The 16,825-nt window shown below is 36.5% G+C and overlaps 1 protein-coding gene across 4 annotated transcripts in view; it reads right to left on the reverse strand.

Moving 5' to 3' along the window:
• The window catches only part of STK3 (serine/threonine kinase 3), a 277,085-nt gene extending 260,580 nt beyond the window's left edge, over positions 1-16,505 (reverse strand). For 2 of the 4 annotated variants that reach the window (XM_023538226.1, XM_011372913.2), the window contains exon 1: positions 16,299-16,503. In XM_023538226.1, coding sequence (XP_023393994.1) covers positions 16,299-16,324 — 26 coding nt within the window. In that variant the 5' untranslated portion in view covers positions 16,325-16,503. Of the gene's footprint in view, positions 1-12,088; positions 12,179-16,298 lie in introns of all 4 variants that reach the window. The other 2 variants (XM_023538228.1, XM_023538227.1) reach the window with 2 other exon arrangements.
• Positions 16,506-16,825: the final 320 nt, after the last annotated feature.

Raw genomic sequence — 16,825 nt, forward strand, 5'->3', positions numbered from 1 at the left:
AAGATATAGCGTACCTCTACATGTCCATTCTCTCTTAAGATGACCTTCACACTTTTCTTGCCTGTCAGTTAACCACTTCCTTAAAGATACAATCAAAAATCTTCTCTGCAAAGTTTGCAGTGATAACTTCCTCCCATCTATGACCATCCCTACCTACCTACCCACCAAAACAAAGAGAACTAATCCCACTAGCAGTTATGGTCCATAGATAGCACTTATTAGCACACTGACTCATTATTCCTTTATTTATTTATTGTAAGAGTTTATCACCAGAAATGGGAATTCCATAAAGATATGAATCATGACTTATCCAGCTTCATATCTGCAATAAGTACCTAACATAGAACCTCACACACTACTGCTTAATAAACTTTCGTTCAATAAATAAATGAATAAATAGGTGGATAAAACAAAATTGCTAACTAATGGAGAACTAATGGAACTTCAAAATGCCTGTTGCACAGTGCCCTTTAAGGGGAAAACCTATCATCCTATATAAACTGTTATGGCTCATCACATGCTGCTTCAAATTAAACCAGCTTTGCCATCCCAAGCAATATAAAGTAGATACGGCTAGAGCCAAGATCCAGAGCCAAGGGCTGAGATGGGGATGTTACAAATGTGGTTTGGGGGAGGGGGGTGGGTTTACAAAATGATCCAATTAACCTTAAATTTCAAAAAGTATAACTTCTAGTAAACAAAGATAACTAAGGTCACTGGAGCTCAATTCATTATTCCAAGTGACTCTAAGCTGCTATTCCTCTTATTAATGGAGCCTATACCACAACCAGTATTAGAGACATTGAAGCTCAGAGGGAAAAAGAAGCTGATTGGGCACCTTCCCACACTACTCCGTACACATTTCCTGAGTATCCTCAGAATAAAATTTCATTACTAAAGATAATCTGTGTACCTCTCTTCCTTGTGGTCTTAAAGAACATAAGTAACAGAATAACTAATACAGGAAACCAAGTAGATGAGACACACAACAAATGCAAGCTGGAAAACGGTGAATCACTAATTAATAGAGGTTAGATGGAAGGTAAGGATTCCATTTTGAACATACTACCTTTAAGGAAACAGCAAAGTAGTCAAATGTGACTTAGTGGATTGTAAATACTGAATAAGAATGAGTACAAAGATTCCAAGTCTCAAAAGTATGTATTTGTGGGTCATTTTAATCAAAGTTGAAGCCACAAAGGTGGATAAACTCACCAAGGAAATAACTACATAAAAAAAGAGAAAGAAAATGCAAGGCCACTCTCAATTATGAATTGGGAAGAAGAGCATATAAAATAGTCAGAGAAAAAGAAGCAAGAGAAAAATCAGAAAGCCAAAGAAAGAGACAGTTTCAAGAAACAGAGACATGAGGGGGATAAGAACAGGGAAAAGGTTTCTGATCTTTCCAAACAATGACTGGTCATCTGCTACCTAAAAACAGTTTCATTATACAGACAAGGCCTGAGTTTGAAGGCTGAGCCAGAATGAAGCTCTGAAAAGAGATTTTAAAGTTTCTAGAAATGGGGAACAAAAATGTGATTATTGGAGCAAAGTCGTAAAAGGTATGAGAAGGGACGTGTTCGAAGGTCAGCTGAAAGTTGGGGAGAAAAGAAGAAAATCTCCTCTGTGACAGAAGCAAATATTATGTAAGAAAAATAAATGAAATTAAGATGAAAGTGCATAAGGTAGTTCTTCCTACCAGTCACAGAATTTCAACCTTCTCTACAAAGAAGATGAAATCATTTGTACAAAATTATATAAAAACATAAGGGTAGGACAGGAAAAGAAAGTGCAAATTTAGGGGGCTGGAGATCTGAAGCTAGTCAGAAGGTACAGGCTCTTTCTGAAAAGTCTGCTAACACCAAAATGCAAATTAGCTCCAGAAAAGAAACAGCCCAGTCACAAAAGACCTAAGGTAGAAAACTGAAGGGACTATATTTAGTCCTCTTCCTTTCTTTCCTCTTTGATTCCTCTTTTCATCTTCCCAAACTAAAACTCTTTACTTATAAAACAATTTCCCACTTCCCCCTCCCCCCAGCCCCTAGTAACCACTATTCTATTTTCTGTCTCTATGAATTTGACTATTGTAAGTACCTCATATAAGTGGAATCATACAATATGGGTCCTTTTGTGTCTGGCTTCTTTCACTTTTTTTTCGAGATTAATCCATGGTGTAGTATACACCACAATCTTATTCCTTTTCAAGGTTGAACAATATATCAGTGTGTGTATGTGTGTGTGTGTGTGTGTGTGTGTGTGTGTGTGTGTGTGTGTGTGTGTATACAAACACACATGTAAACACACACACATTTTACTTATCCATTCATCCATCAATGAACATGCCGGTTGCTGTCACCTTTTAGCTATTGTGAGTAATGCTGATAATAAACTCTGGTGAACAAATAACTCAAGTCCCTGCTTTTAATTATTTCTGGTATATACCTAGAAGTGGAATTGCTATGTCACATGGTAATTGTATATTTAATTTTTTAAGGGACCACCGCACTGTTTCCCACAATGACTACACTATTTTACATTCCCACCAGCAATGTAGGAGGGTTCCAATTGTTACCATCCTACACAACACTTGTTATTTTCTGGGGTTTTTGTTTTGCTTTATTTTCATAAGAGCCATCCCAAAGCATAGTGCAGTATCTCACTGCGGTTTCGATTGGCATTTCCCTAATGATTAGTGATGTTGAACATCTTTTCATGTGCTTATTGTCCATCTGTATATCTTTGGAGAAATGTCTATTCAAGTCCTTTGCCCATTTTTTATTTCAATTGTTTTGGCCAAAGACTTTCAAAAGGAGACACAAAGGAAGGCTTTCTACACTGCTGGCTCTCGCTCCCTAGTCAAAATAATTAGCATTTATCCTCTAGATCTCTTAGAAAACTAATCATGGAGAAGAGGACCTCGCCAGAGTGCAAATTCAGCAGAAGAGAAAAAATTTCTATCTGGGAGAACAGAGATTCCTTCTTCATAAAGGACCTTCTACCTCACTTCAGCTGTAATTTTCAATGTCTTTTTCTCTTCTGGCAAATTTCCCTATATTTTAGTGATCACACTATTGGTAGCTTTGTTACTACTAATAGTAGCTATTTAATAAGTCATAACTGTTATCTCATTTAAAATCAAGTTCCAGTCTTCAACCCTTGCAGTTTTATCTTGAATACTGTTAGAAAAGTCAAACATCTTCAAAATACATAAGATTTCATCCTCTAATCCTTAAACATTCCATTATTAAACAATGTCAAAAAGCTTCGAAGTTAATCTTAAATAATGAACATTTTCTAAATTATACAATGATGAATCTGATCCTGAATCAACAAAGTCAAACATCTTTTCTATTTCAATAACAGGTAGCACATTTTATCTCGAACTAACAAAATTCAAGGATTTCTCTTCTGCTCTCTTTTACTTTTTAAAGGACAAGCATTTCGCAAATATTTAGATTTTTAGCTCTTAAGTAATAAAACTGATTTTCTTTTTTTTTTTTAACTCAACTAGAACATATGTATCCAAATGAAAGTCATCCTTTTATCCCCTTGAAAAGTTACATGTTTCTTCAAAAGATGTTGACAATGCCAAAGACATTATTTAAACACTTTGGACACTGTCTTCAGGAATAAATGCTTTACAATCACTATTTCACTTAATCTTGACAAAACCCAAAGAATGAGTACTTTTATCACATCCATTTTACAAATGAGTATACTGAGACTGTTAAGTAACTTGCCCACCATGCACTGCAGTAAATGGCAGAGCTAAGGTCAGACCCAAGGTCTTGCTGACGCTAAAGCTCTGGCTCTTGTTTCACTAGTAAGTATTACAGTTTTAATAATAAAATAGATGTAATTTGATGATCTCATAGTTTATTTACTTTTTAAAAACTATAAAATTTTGGGGGGTTTAATTAATTACTGGCACTAGAATGAGCTGAAATCTGCCTAGGAAAATTGATATTTTACAATGGTTAGAAGACTTTTTAAAATTAAAGTCTTGTTTTTCAACTCTATCATACCATTTCCTTTCAAGTTGGGCTCTTTGCCCAAAAGTACTCTAAAATTATTATTTCCTGGCAAAGAGCTCTAAAGGAAAAGCAGCTATTTTTCTCTTTCCTTCATCCTTACAGTCTTTCATTTTTATTTTCTATGATTTTTTTTACTTACCCTCAACTGGAAAGTAATGATTCCTTTTAATTTCTCATAAAACAAACCTATACAAAGTTAAACGTTGTAACACTCCCAAGCCTTAAAGACCTGTTACTGCATTCACCTTCCTAATAACTAATTTTTCAAAAAACACAAATCAAAAAAATACAGACGACATAAACCAGCGCATTTGAAAATGCTGCAACATACTTATGTCCTACTAAAATAAAAATCAAACATAATTTTATATGTAGACCTATGTCTCATAACTTTTCAGCCAGTCCATATTGCCAATAACATACCTAGATTTGAGAACTAAAAAAGGGAACAGAATCTTTAACTGATTAAAAATAAAAGAAGATACTTCTATATGAAACTTGCCAAGGTCTACCCATGTACCTGCCATATGGAAAAACCCACATGGATCTGTGCCAAAGATATCACCTACACTTAAAAACTAGATTTTCTCATATATTTTCTTCCTCATTTATTCCCCTACACCTCAAATTTTGAAGATAAAATATGAGGATTTAGTCTCTACACACTCACAACTCCTCACTCCCATCCCTGGAAGAATACTAGAATTGCAATAATCCTAAACATTAACACATTAACTAAAGGTGTAACTACGTTAATAAACTTGTGACTTCAAGGAAAGTAAACTGACAATATTAACATCTGTATCATTCAATGAGGTCTATACTCTTGACTTCTGCAATAGGCTTTCCTGAATAGGGACAGGGGGCTGTGGAGACAGTGGCTGTTTGCACAGATGGACGCTATTTTGATTGATTTCTCAGAGCACAGCAACAGCACACATAAAGCCACTTCTCAGTATTTCTCTGTGATTCTTTGTAAACAAATTATGAAGAGACTGAGAAAAAGTTCATGATTTTTGTGCTTTGTGAAAATAATTCTTATCTTTTTAAATTGGGATTATTTTTACCTATTTGGTTTTAGTTTTTTAGAAATGAAAATAAAATGTTAAAATCCCAGCAGTATCTAGTAAGAAAAAAGAGATTGATCATTATAAGAATTTAAAAGTAAACTAATATATATATAAAGATTGACCATTCTAACATAAATAGCCTAAATACTTCACCAATAGAAATTAAAAATAAACAACTATAAATGTAATGTTACTGTATTTGTACAGGTATAAATACCTTCTGGAAATCTAATTTGCTTTGGTAATACCAAGAATCCTCAAAATCTAAGTAGTACTCCAAAATGTCAGCAATTTTTTTTAACTTAGGAATTTTGTGGGCTTTTTAGAGTAAAATCCTGTTCTTTTTTGATGCAAAAAAAAAAAATTGGTTATTTTCATATTAAATTTTAGAAACATAAGAAAGTTTGTAAAAAAAAAAAAAAGTTTCTCTCCTTCATTGCACAATAATGTTCTTCTTAGTCAAAAGATTTCAAGATGTACTATGAGCCCAGAAGAGAAAAAGACCTCTGGTAAGCAAAAACTGATACAAAGAGCATGTACTTTGGAAAAAGGAAAGCTACTGTCAGGTCAGATAATTATTTCTAAGATAAGCAGCAATTCATAGAAGGATACAGCAACGAGAAATGACAGAAAACAGTAAAAGAAAGACCAGGTTTAGGGGGAAAAAAACTACAGTCAGCAACAAAGCTTCAAACACACTAAAAGTGCACACTTGACTGCTTCTATTAACTAAAACTATGAACAGTTCTGTGAACTGTTTCTGTGACTGTTTTTATGAACTAATATTCATGAAAAATATTATTAAGTAATTAAGAAAGCAAGCATCTTCAGAAGACCGGGTCAAGCGTCTTCATTTTGGAATGATTTCCATCAAAACTGGTTGTTTTAAAAGTGTTTTTAAATGTTTTAGAAGTATAATGTATAAAGTGGTTTACTTCATTTAATTAGAAAAATCCTTCATATGGTATACCATACTTCCCAATGATACTAAATACTTTCAAAGTTTTCACCATATCACTAATTTGGCAGGCTCTTTCACATCACATGAGTTTTTTATGAATATTAATCAAAGCTGACTAGTCAAATATTGAGAATCTGTATATAAGGAGGGGGGAATTCTATATTCTTATCATTGGCCTGGTACTTGAATTCTCTTCTATTAGGAAAAAAGAGGAAAAAAAATGCAAATATACAAAAGAATCAAGCATATAGAAGAAAACTTCAATCTACAAGGAAAAAAAAGTCATCAAATACTTTCTTCTCAAGAGTTAATTAGTACCTACATTTTTAATTTCCACTGGAATTTCATGGAATTCTACTGCTTAATTTGTAATTATAATTCTTAGAATTCTTAGAATTATATGAACTATGAATTTTATTCAGAGCAATCATTTCTCTCTAACCTCTATGATCCAAATTTCAATGATTATTAAAAAGGTTTGAATAGATGACCATTGGAAAATGGTTACTTGCTATTTGTTTGCAAAAATGAGACTAATTCACGTATCAACTTACAGGTGCAACCTAATGTCTTTTAATACCATAATTACAACAAAACTAATTATTTCTGAAGTTATATAACACACTGACAAATGTAAATTACTAACTACGTCCCTGAGACAAATACCTCATTTTATTTATTCAAAAGCACAATAAAACTTAACAAGAAGAGCTAATATCAAAGTAAAAAGGTATAACATATGGTATTTAACATAACATATGGTATTTAATATCTGGATTGCTTTATTTTGCAATTTATCATAGTGCAGGCAGTTAGGGTTAAATTTATAAAGCAGCGTGAAGATGCCCTTGAATTTTGTTTGTACATAGATATATTTTTATGTATGCAAGACAAGGCAGGATAAAAGTTCTACCTTAAAAAATAAGGCCTGAAATCCAATCTTATCACTAGTGGTGTCATTTGTCTTGAAATCTTTTATTTTCTGTATCTTTTTCATTTAAGAAAAGGAGAAACTGGGTCACCTGAAACATTCAGCAGTGAGAAAGAAGTGAGACTTTATATTAGGATAATAGTAAAGGTAACCAGAGTAAGATAAGGAGAACATGGAGATAAAAGTCCTCTAAATAGTCTCTACCACAGAATTTGCGTATACATGCCCAATTTCTGACTCAAACTTAGAAACAAATTTATGTGGAGATATTATTCAGAGAAAGAAACTCAAAACTCCCAGTGCCATAATTTTTTGATAGAATATCCCATGGTTTGAAAAAACGAGTCAGTTCTCCTACGAATGAATAAAATGCTATTTAAAAATAACATCAGTGACCAGTTAGGGCCTTGAAATAAAGACTAAAAGAAAGTAGGGTTTTTTGCTAAAACAAAGTAGGGCTTCTTGGAGAAAAAGTTGATTCTGGACCTGGGACAGGAAATGGACAAGATGAGCCCTGACTATCTTATCACAGGAGACAGCAAGGCAGCTAGCAAAGACCACTACAGTTGTGTTGGCTCCTAAAACTCCCACTGACCAAAGACAGGACACTTTTGAGCTTCAGCGACAGTGTTTCCAATGGATTAAAATCCATCAAATATGTTTAAGTCCATCAGTTCATAATGGCATTAAAAAAAAAAATGGTCCCCTTCGGAAGAAAACAGGAAACTGACTCATTATCATGAAAATGGGTAAATAAAGGAAAAGAATCAAGCATTTATCCTGTCTTTCCTTTATAAACTATACCTCTGGGTAACCAAAGAGAAGATGTTTTATAAAAACAATCCAACTAATAAATGAAAACAAAATGATGTATTTAGAATTCACCAATTTGCAACACCCAATGAATTAACAGAAATAAGCACTAACCATTAACATCGGCTAACAACAGAAAAAAGAGAGACAGCTGACCACTAAGTAACCAGTAGAGTCTTGCCCATAACAATGGCTAAGGGATCCAACTTGAGTCTGATCCATTCTCTGGATCCACTGCCCATATGCAAGCAATATGGAAGACAAAGGAACATGATGAATTGCTCCAAGTGAGCAATCAGCAAAATTCAGGCTGTGGGAAGCTGTGGGAAATAGGATGGGTTCTTCAACAAGAAAACGGATGGAGGACTAAACCGAAGATTAAAAGTTTATTTAAAATGATTTTTTAATCAGCAAGACTAACCTAGAGTGTCTAGTAATGCACATTTAGGTTATTACTATAAAAGTCAGGATAATAGTTTCTTATGGGGAAAGGTGGGTGTGATCACGATGGAGCACTCAGAGGGCCTACTAGGGAGGATGGCAACGTTCTACCTGATTGGTGATTACAAAGCTGTCTGCCTTATAGTACTTCATCAAGCCATACATTTGTTTTTCACTGATGTTTTATTTTGCAATAAAAGATTTTCTTTTAACAGCAGGTTACAAAGACACCTGAATATTTCAACACCTAACAAAGGCTTGGTTTTTCTCCTATTCTCTAGTCTAATGCAGAGAAAACAAAAGGTTAAAAAAAGAAGTCAGTGGCCATCGTTTCCTCCCTACCTGCTTCCTCTTCTGGGGGAACCACATAATATCACATTTTGGGCCAAAGCGATTCACCATCTTGAGTTTGGAATTCTAAGAGACTACAGATACCCAAACCCGTTCCTCTCCCAATCTTACCCCAAGTTGCTCGAACCCAAAACTGAAGAGCTAGAATTGATTCTTTCTTCCTCATTCCCTACATCTAGTCTCTTGGTAAGTCCTTCATTTCTAACTCCAAAATACAACTTAAATTTGTCCACTTTTCTCCATCTCCACTGACTCTACCATATCTAACCATGAACTATTAAAACAGCCTCCTAACTTGTTTCCCCGCTTTTAATCTTACCTCTCTACAATCTACTCAACCCAAAGCAACCAGAATGATCTTGTAAACCATAAACTGTTTAAAATTCTGCTTAAAACAGTGCAACGTACTCTGACTTAATCCAAATTCCTTTCAAGACCTGAATCATTGAATCCCTGCCCACCTCTCTGACCTTATCTCCACCCACTTTCTCCCATTCCACAACCCAGCCACAGTGGCCTCATTTCAATTCCTCCCACACACTAAAAATTTTCCCACCTCCAGGTCTTCTTATAGCCTTTACCTCTACCTGGAATGCTTTCTGGCTACTCAAACGGATAACTTCTTAACCTCATGGTGCAGCTTAAGTATTATCTTTTCAGAGAAGCTTCCTCCAATTGCCCTACTAAGTAGGTTCCATCATTTTTCTCTGTCAATACATGCTAACTTCTATCCTTCACAGCTCAAGCTCCAACTAGAGTATATGTTCTATGAGGGCAAAAATCTCATATGTTTCATTCAACAGTGTTCCCAGCACTGACATTCGAAAGGCAGTTAACTATTAATTACTAAATATCTGAATAAATGAGCAAAATGAATGAACTCAAGGCTGACAGTAAATTTCTGCTACGAGCAATGATCAGTGAATAAAGAAAGTCAGTTTTCAGAAAGAAACAGGAGAATGCGGTAACTCCGAAGAGACTGGAGAGAAAGAATAGCTACAGAGAGATAGTCATGGAAATTAGCTGCCCACTATCTTTCACTTATGTTTTCTTGAAATATAAAAAACTTCACCAAAACTACAAAAATAATTTTAACCTGCATTCCTTTCCAATTATAGGACTCTAGGTCTCATAATTTCAGAAAACCAAAAATCCTAAAAATGAAAAGATAATCCAGACAAGGAATAATATTCTGTATTTTGAATACAGAAACTACCTCATCCTTAGAATCATACATGCTCAACAACTGCCCCAGTTTTATAAGTGCATGTGTGTTTGTATCAAGATACTAATATTAACATCAAAAATTTACATCTGAAAAAATTTACTCAATTTACCTCTTTAGTAAGATGTCTGCTATCATAGTAACAACTCTCTGTAATTCTCATTTTGCTAGAAAGTCATTTTTAAAGACATATCCATTGATGTACTTTTAGGAAGTTCAAGGTAATCTGCAACTTAATATTCAAGGCATGTAAACAATGAATTTATTTTTAATATTCGTACATATCTGTTTATATATTTGTTACTTTCATTTATTCACTTTGAGACTCCATATAGACAAAACAGTCATAAGAAGACATTTCAAATATAGAATCTTTGTTTTAAAAACTAAAAGCTTCTTGAAATTAGAATAATCCCAACATATGAGGCAATTCAAATAAAATTACAACAAAAAAGAGGCTTGAGACAAATAAAACTAAGTTTCTATCAGACAGTATAAATGTCCCCTTTCAAAGCAAATTCTGAAGACCTCTGGTAGTTATACAGGGTGGAGCTGGTAGGGAGTCAGAAATTGAGGTCATCATAATTATAGTTGGGTATTTCCAGTGCATGGGGTCATTCTACACCAGAAGGCAAATGAGCTCTTGCCTGATAGCAACCCTTATGTTTTACATTTTCCTTTGTAAACTCTGTCATACATTATAGATAATCATTTTGAACTTTTCCATACTTTAATTGGGACATATGTAAAGTGTTCAAAATACAGTAACTTTTAAATGATAGTTTCCTCTCTCCCTTTCACCTCTTTCTCTTTTAGATTCTTAAAGAATATCTCTAGTATATGTACAGGTTATTATAATTACACCACTCTGGATTCCTTTGGCAATGCCGTCGTCAAGCTTTTGATAACAGGATGGAGTTAGAAATGAAATCAGTTTCCTGACTGTCTCTACTAAATACAACAATGTTTTTTTCAAACTGCAATCACAACCCATTAATAGGTCATGAAAATAATTTGGTGGATCATGACCAGCAGTTTTTCACTGAAATAGAACAGAACATAAAACAGAAAAATGCCAGAAAACATTGCACATTTCATAAAGCTTCTGTTTTAGTTTTATATATATGGGTCTCTCATCATGTATATATATATATATATATATACTTTTTTTTTTGAAAGCCAATATAAAATAGCTTGAAGTGACAGTACCTCTAATTCAAGTAACTTCTTTGAAACCAGGAAAATTAAATTCTAAGAACTTTTCCCCCCTTACAATCTAAACAAGAAGTGCTCAATTTAAACCTTTTATTATTAAAGCTTTAATGATACACATTTCTGGAATGGGAATTTAAATTACATCAGGAAAACAAATTTCAACCTAGATGTGTTTAACAGATGTTTACCTTTTCTTTATATTTCTAACAAAATTTTCAGTACTAATATATGCTATGTCTCAGCCCCTTAAAGAACAGTGGGTAAATTAATCATTGCCTAGAGGTGACTAAAGACTGAGTTTATCTATTGTCTTAATGTGTAACTAAAGTTGGCTCACCAGGAACTGCTCCAGATTTTGTCACACTTCCTCTCTCTAAGAAGGACAAGTCAACTGACAATTCCCATTTACAGGGCCTAAATCAACTCTAATGGAGTTGGTATAGCCCCAAATTAACCAAGAAAAGCCAAAAGGAACATATGTTTTAGGGACCAAGTCATTGATGCAAAGAGATGTTCCTGTCTGCTCAATTCTTTTCCCCTTAGACTATTTTGCTTGCCTCTAAAGTTGGGAGCTTCCCAGGACCTCCTATTGAGGCTACTGACTTTATTTTTTAAGAGTGCTTAGAGTTTAACTTCTCAAAGACAACTCCCCACTTTGAGAATCTCCCTGGTTATAAGCACACAAGAATTCCACTAACACTCTAGGGACGCATAAATTAGGGACACAGACATAAAATGAAGTCCACCTCTCTCATTGCAATGTCTCATGGTTTTCCTGATATTCAACTATCTACTTATCTGTTTTACTGCTTTGTCCCACTCAGTTCCTGAGAGTTGAGAGTTCTCTGCTGTCCATCTCCATTCCTAATTTCTGCCCTAAGAGCTACAGATGCTAAGGCCAATGTGCTGAGGAAAATATGAATACTTTCTATTTACTATTCTATATCTTCATCCTTTACCTTTGTGTTTTCATTCCATAACAATCTATCATCTGGCTGATAATCCATTCATTCATAGCAAAACTTTCCCTTATGATTGTTTTCTTACCTTCATTTTTCATTTATGTGAATGCACTTTGTAATGTTAACATTTTGACTTCAATCTTCAACTTTACTTCCTCCAAACTACCTTTTCACACTATAAGAAAAAAAAATTGGCCACAGAATCCAACTTTGCTTAAATCAAAGAACTCTCCTCACGTGCTTAAGAGTAAGTTTCAATAACTCACTCTTATTATTATCCTCCCAGTATTTTTCACTGTTCCACACCAATTTTCCTCCAAATATAGCTTGACTGACAAATTTTTAATTTTGAACAATTAATCCCATAATCTAACTGAGGAACAAGGCCTGTCTGGTAAAGTATATCTCACCAGCGATGACATTCCATCCTCTCTCTTTGAGAAGTACTGTATATAACTACCTACCCTCCAGCAACCAGAGTTCTCATTGCTGTCTATCATAGAGACTCATCTCCTTTTCGATGAACGTTCCACTTTTGAAGAGTCATGTTTTGGCTATTTCCCTCTCTACCTATCAAAACTTACATATTCTGTGGTCATTTTTTACTCAGCTAGAGGTTTCCGTACAAAAAATTCTGATAAACTCAACCTACAAAATGCTAATAATTAGTAACCATTTCACAGATTTCCCTTGCCAGAAGAACTTCATTTTAATAAGGACTTATGAAAACCACTATGACAGACCTGTTAAGGAAATCAGGAAATCTAAAAGCCTTTTTGGTACCTCCAGTCAGTGACATGGGCAACCACGTCTATTGCCTATGTTTAACACAAGCCTTGTTGAGAAGACCAAATCAATAATGTGAGGGAAAGAGGGGCCTTACAGATCATCTAGTCACAATTCTTAGATATGGCTGCACACTGGAATCTCCAGTTCCCAGAGAAGAATGATACCCAAAGAAGCAAACTTCAAAGTCAGTACAAAGTTGGGCCTAACACCCAGACCTAATACAATATCAGATATACATGAACATGCTAAAAGCATAAAGACACATATGAGAATGACAAATACCCAACTCAGGACAGTAACAGCCCTTTGGGGGAAGGGGAGGGAATACACTTTAGAACAGATATACTTAGGGGGCTTCAAGTGTACTTCTAATATTTTATTTCTAAAGCTGGGCAGTGATGCACAAGTATGTATTAAATTAGTCCCCATTATCTTTTGGATGTCTAAAACTTTGTCATTAAAAAAGAACAATATAATCATGGCATATAGTCAAGTGGATATCATATTAGGAATACAGAGATTTATCTTAGGATGGAAAATACTCAAATAAGATACTTTATGAAGCAGGCCTGGAAAGAACAAAAAAACACAGGTTACTAGCAAAAAAATAACACACTTTTCTAAAGGAAAAGCATGAACAAAGGCAAAGCTGGGAGTACCCACAGCCTACAACCTAAATAAAGAACAGAAAAACTTCAGAAAAGACTGATCTTGGAGAATAGTAACAGAAGGTTGGGTGTTAAGGCTGAGATTAAGTGATGGGAGCCTTGGGTACAAAACTGACAAGTGTGCACCAACCCCAGTGCCCCAAAAAAGGAGTAGCATGAATGAAGTGCTATTTAAGCAAAATAAATCGGAAGCCATGTGCAGGAGGAACTAAAGCAAACATGGATCATTATGAGGTTCTGTAGGACAGCAAAAAGGGAATAAAAGGAGACAAGGCACTGGGAACCAGGTTCTGGTTCCCTGCCCTACTCCAAACAGAGCCCTTCTGCTGCTAAAATTTTTGAAAATCACCGAACTACAGTGCTGTAAATCAAGTGTGAACGTCATAAAACCCTGGCATAGGGTAGTAGTACTGGGAATCAAACGGGGGAAAAAATGAATCCACATACTTTTTGATGGAAAATTTGTTAGGATCTAGTGACCAACTAGATGGGATAATGAAAGAGTGGATATAAATGAAAAAATCAAAAATACCAACTGAGGAGCAGCTGACGGTCATACAGACTTGAACATCAGCAAAATAAATGTGACGATGTAAAAATGTCTGAACCCTATGGAAGTGCAACTCAAGGCAGAAAAGCAAGTGGGCATTCTTACAGGGATTAAGTAAACAAACAAAAATGAATAAACAAACAAGCAAAAGGGACCAGAAAACTGTAGAAAGAGATGACCACCACACCATGGAATGGTAAGAAAGCAAGTGAGTTTCAAAAAGAGGCATCACTGTTCACGATGAGAGGGTGCACTCTGCAGCCAATCACAACAGGGATTGTCTGGCACCTTCTCCACTTGACCAAGCTATTTAACCTCTCTGAGCTTCATTTAATAAGAAAAACATAAACTAACAACTAACATTATTGAACACATTATAGAGTACTGATCTCATTTACATATGACCTCATTTACTCCTCACAATACATTTTACAGATAAAGAAATTAAATTTAGAACTAGCATAGGAAATTGCAGAACCTGGATTCCTATTTCTCAAGAAAAAAAAATAAAGGAATGCATATATAAAGTTCCTGGAAAACAGTATGACCTCAGAAATGGTAGCTATATTTCATTATTCGAAGGAAATGATTAATAGGGACAATACAAAAACTATCAGTTATGCCACTCAAAGCTGGAGCAAACTCTCTTAGTGTCCTCATCTACAAAATTACAGGATTAATACCTATAATCCACCTTACACGATAGGGTTGCTATAAGGATTAAATGACATTATAAAAATGAAAATGCTATGAAAAAAATTGAGATATTCAAATATATGGGATTGTCACATATCTTTTGTTCTTTAGTAATGCCTTCCTAGATTAACATGTCTCTCTGAAGAGAGCTAAAACTAAGTCCATTAAATACGCAACCACTACTTTGAAAAAAGTACGTCACCATGGAATGGTGATGCATGCCACCTACACATGGCCCTAAGCCCTCTAATGTACCTTCAAGGGCAGGTGTTCTCTTACATCTATAATGAAATTCTGATAACTTGGAGTAGAGCTAATCAGTAGGGAAAGCTTCTACTTCAATTCAGAGTTGTTCAAATTTGTCTCATGGTGCTAGCTCAGAGGTGCCCCTTACATTACTACCAAAATAAAAAAAGGAAAAAAAAGTTGCCAGTTTTCCTCAATAGTACTAAAATTGGGTGACCAATCAATACCAGAATTCAAATACTTTACTAAATGCCAGGAAAGAGTCTATGACAGGCTCTGTCTGTTAACGGGTCTCCTTTGGAAGCCCCTTCACAACCTCCGTTTTTCACCTGAACAGATGGTTTCCAGGCTTCAAGGTCAGTCACCCAATTCACAATAGCTCACAAGGTTCCTACCTTTTTAATTATTTCATGTTCATGAATACACCATCTTTCAGCTAGAGGTCTCCAGGTGTCAAAACACACAAACTCTTTAATCTTCGCTATATCACTATCTGGGACAGAGATTAGTAGCTTTATTTTATAAACTAAAAATGAAAGACTGAAGTTAAATATTTTATCCAAAATCAGTTAGTGGATTGATTCATTCTTGGGGGATAAATGCACATTATGAACTTAAATCAATGGATAACCTTGATTTAGCTTCCTAAGATCATTTCAGATATTAGTTCAAACGTATCTACTGTGTACTATTACACTTCCAGTACATCAAATATTGGATATAAACTAACAGTAAATACCAAAGCATCACATTTTTACATGCTAAAAGAAAAAAAAAAACTCTATGGGGGAGGGGTTCTAATTTAAGATTCCTGTCTTGCACCCATAAATACTTTTGAACTTGAGAGGGAGGAACACCTGTCAGTGCAGCATATCCACAAGTTTCATAGACTGTGTAACTATTAACATTTAATTCCTTAAACTGTAAACAAACCCGCCTTCCCAAAAAATTTAAAAAGGCAATATTATGAAAAACATCTGACATGAAAGCCTACATGGCTGTGAGAAGTCCAATAATTTCCTAGTTTTATGTCTCCCTGGCTTCACGAATTTGCCACTAGGGAAAACTCGGCCCGCCCCAAGAGTCCAGGGTCATGGAGTCCCGCGCTGCCCACCGACTTTCCACGCGCGCCGGGCCAGGCCAGGCCGGCCGCGGGCAGGCAAGCGTCTTCCTCCCCTTCGCCCCGAGGACAGGCGCGGCCGGGCGCTCGGACCTGCCTCCCCACCCCCGAGGCACCCGGCCCGGGGTCCCGCAGTCGGGGAGGGTGTCACGGTCCCGCCGGGCCTAGCTGCCCCCGCCCCGCAGCCGCCGCCTCCCACCTTCTGCCCGCTCCCCGCGTACGTTACCTCTTGGGGGCCGGCGGCTGCTCCATGGCGGCCGGGGGCTGAAGGAAGGACCTGGTGAGCAGGGAAGGCCAGAGGGAGGAAAGAGGCCGGGCCACCGGCCGGCGGAGCCCGGGAACCACAGAGGAAACTCCAGGAACTCGGAACAACTTTCCCGTAACTCCGCGGCGGATCCCCCTCCCGCCCCGGAGTGCGACTTCTCCCCGCCCGCCCCGCCCCTCGGCCGGCGGCCGCGGTCCTGGGAGGGTGGGCGGAGCCAGGCGCGGGGTGGGGGCGGAGCCGGCCGCAGTCCGCGGCTGGTGGGCGGAGCCAGGCGCAGAGAAGGGTGGGCGGAGTTGGTGGCGGAGGGCGGGACCGGCGCAGGGAAGGGGTAAAAATGAGGGGAGACTGGGAAGAGCGAGAGGGCGAGGCCTAATTAGGACCCAGAGCATCTATTCTGGTCAGGGGTATGTTCCTTTTAGCTGGCGCATCTCACTGTTTTTGCCCCAATTCCGATTTGATTCATTTCTCTGGGTTTCTCAAGGATACAC

This window comes from Pteropus vampyrus, unplaced genomic scaffold, assembly GCF_000151845.1.
Source record: "Pteropus vampyrus isolate Shadow unplaced genomic scaffold, Pvam_2.0 Scaffold215, whole genome shotgun sequence".
Lineage (NCBI taxonomy): Eukaryota > Metazoa > Chordata > Mammalia > Chiroptera > Pteropodidae > Pteropus > Pteropus vampyrus.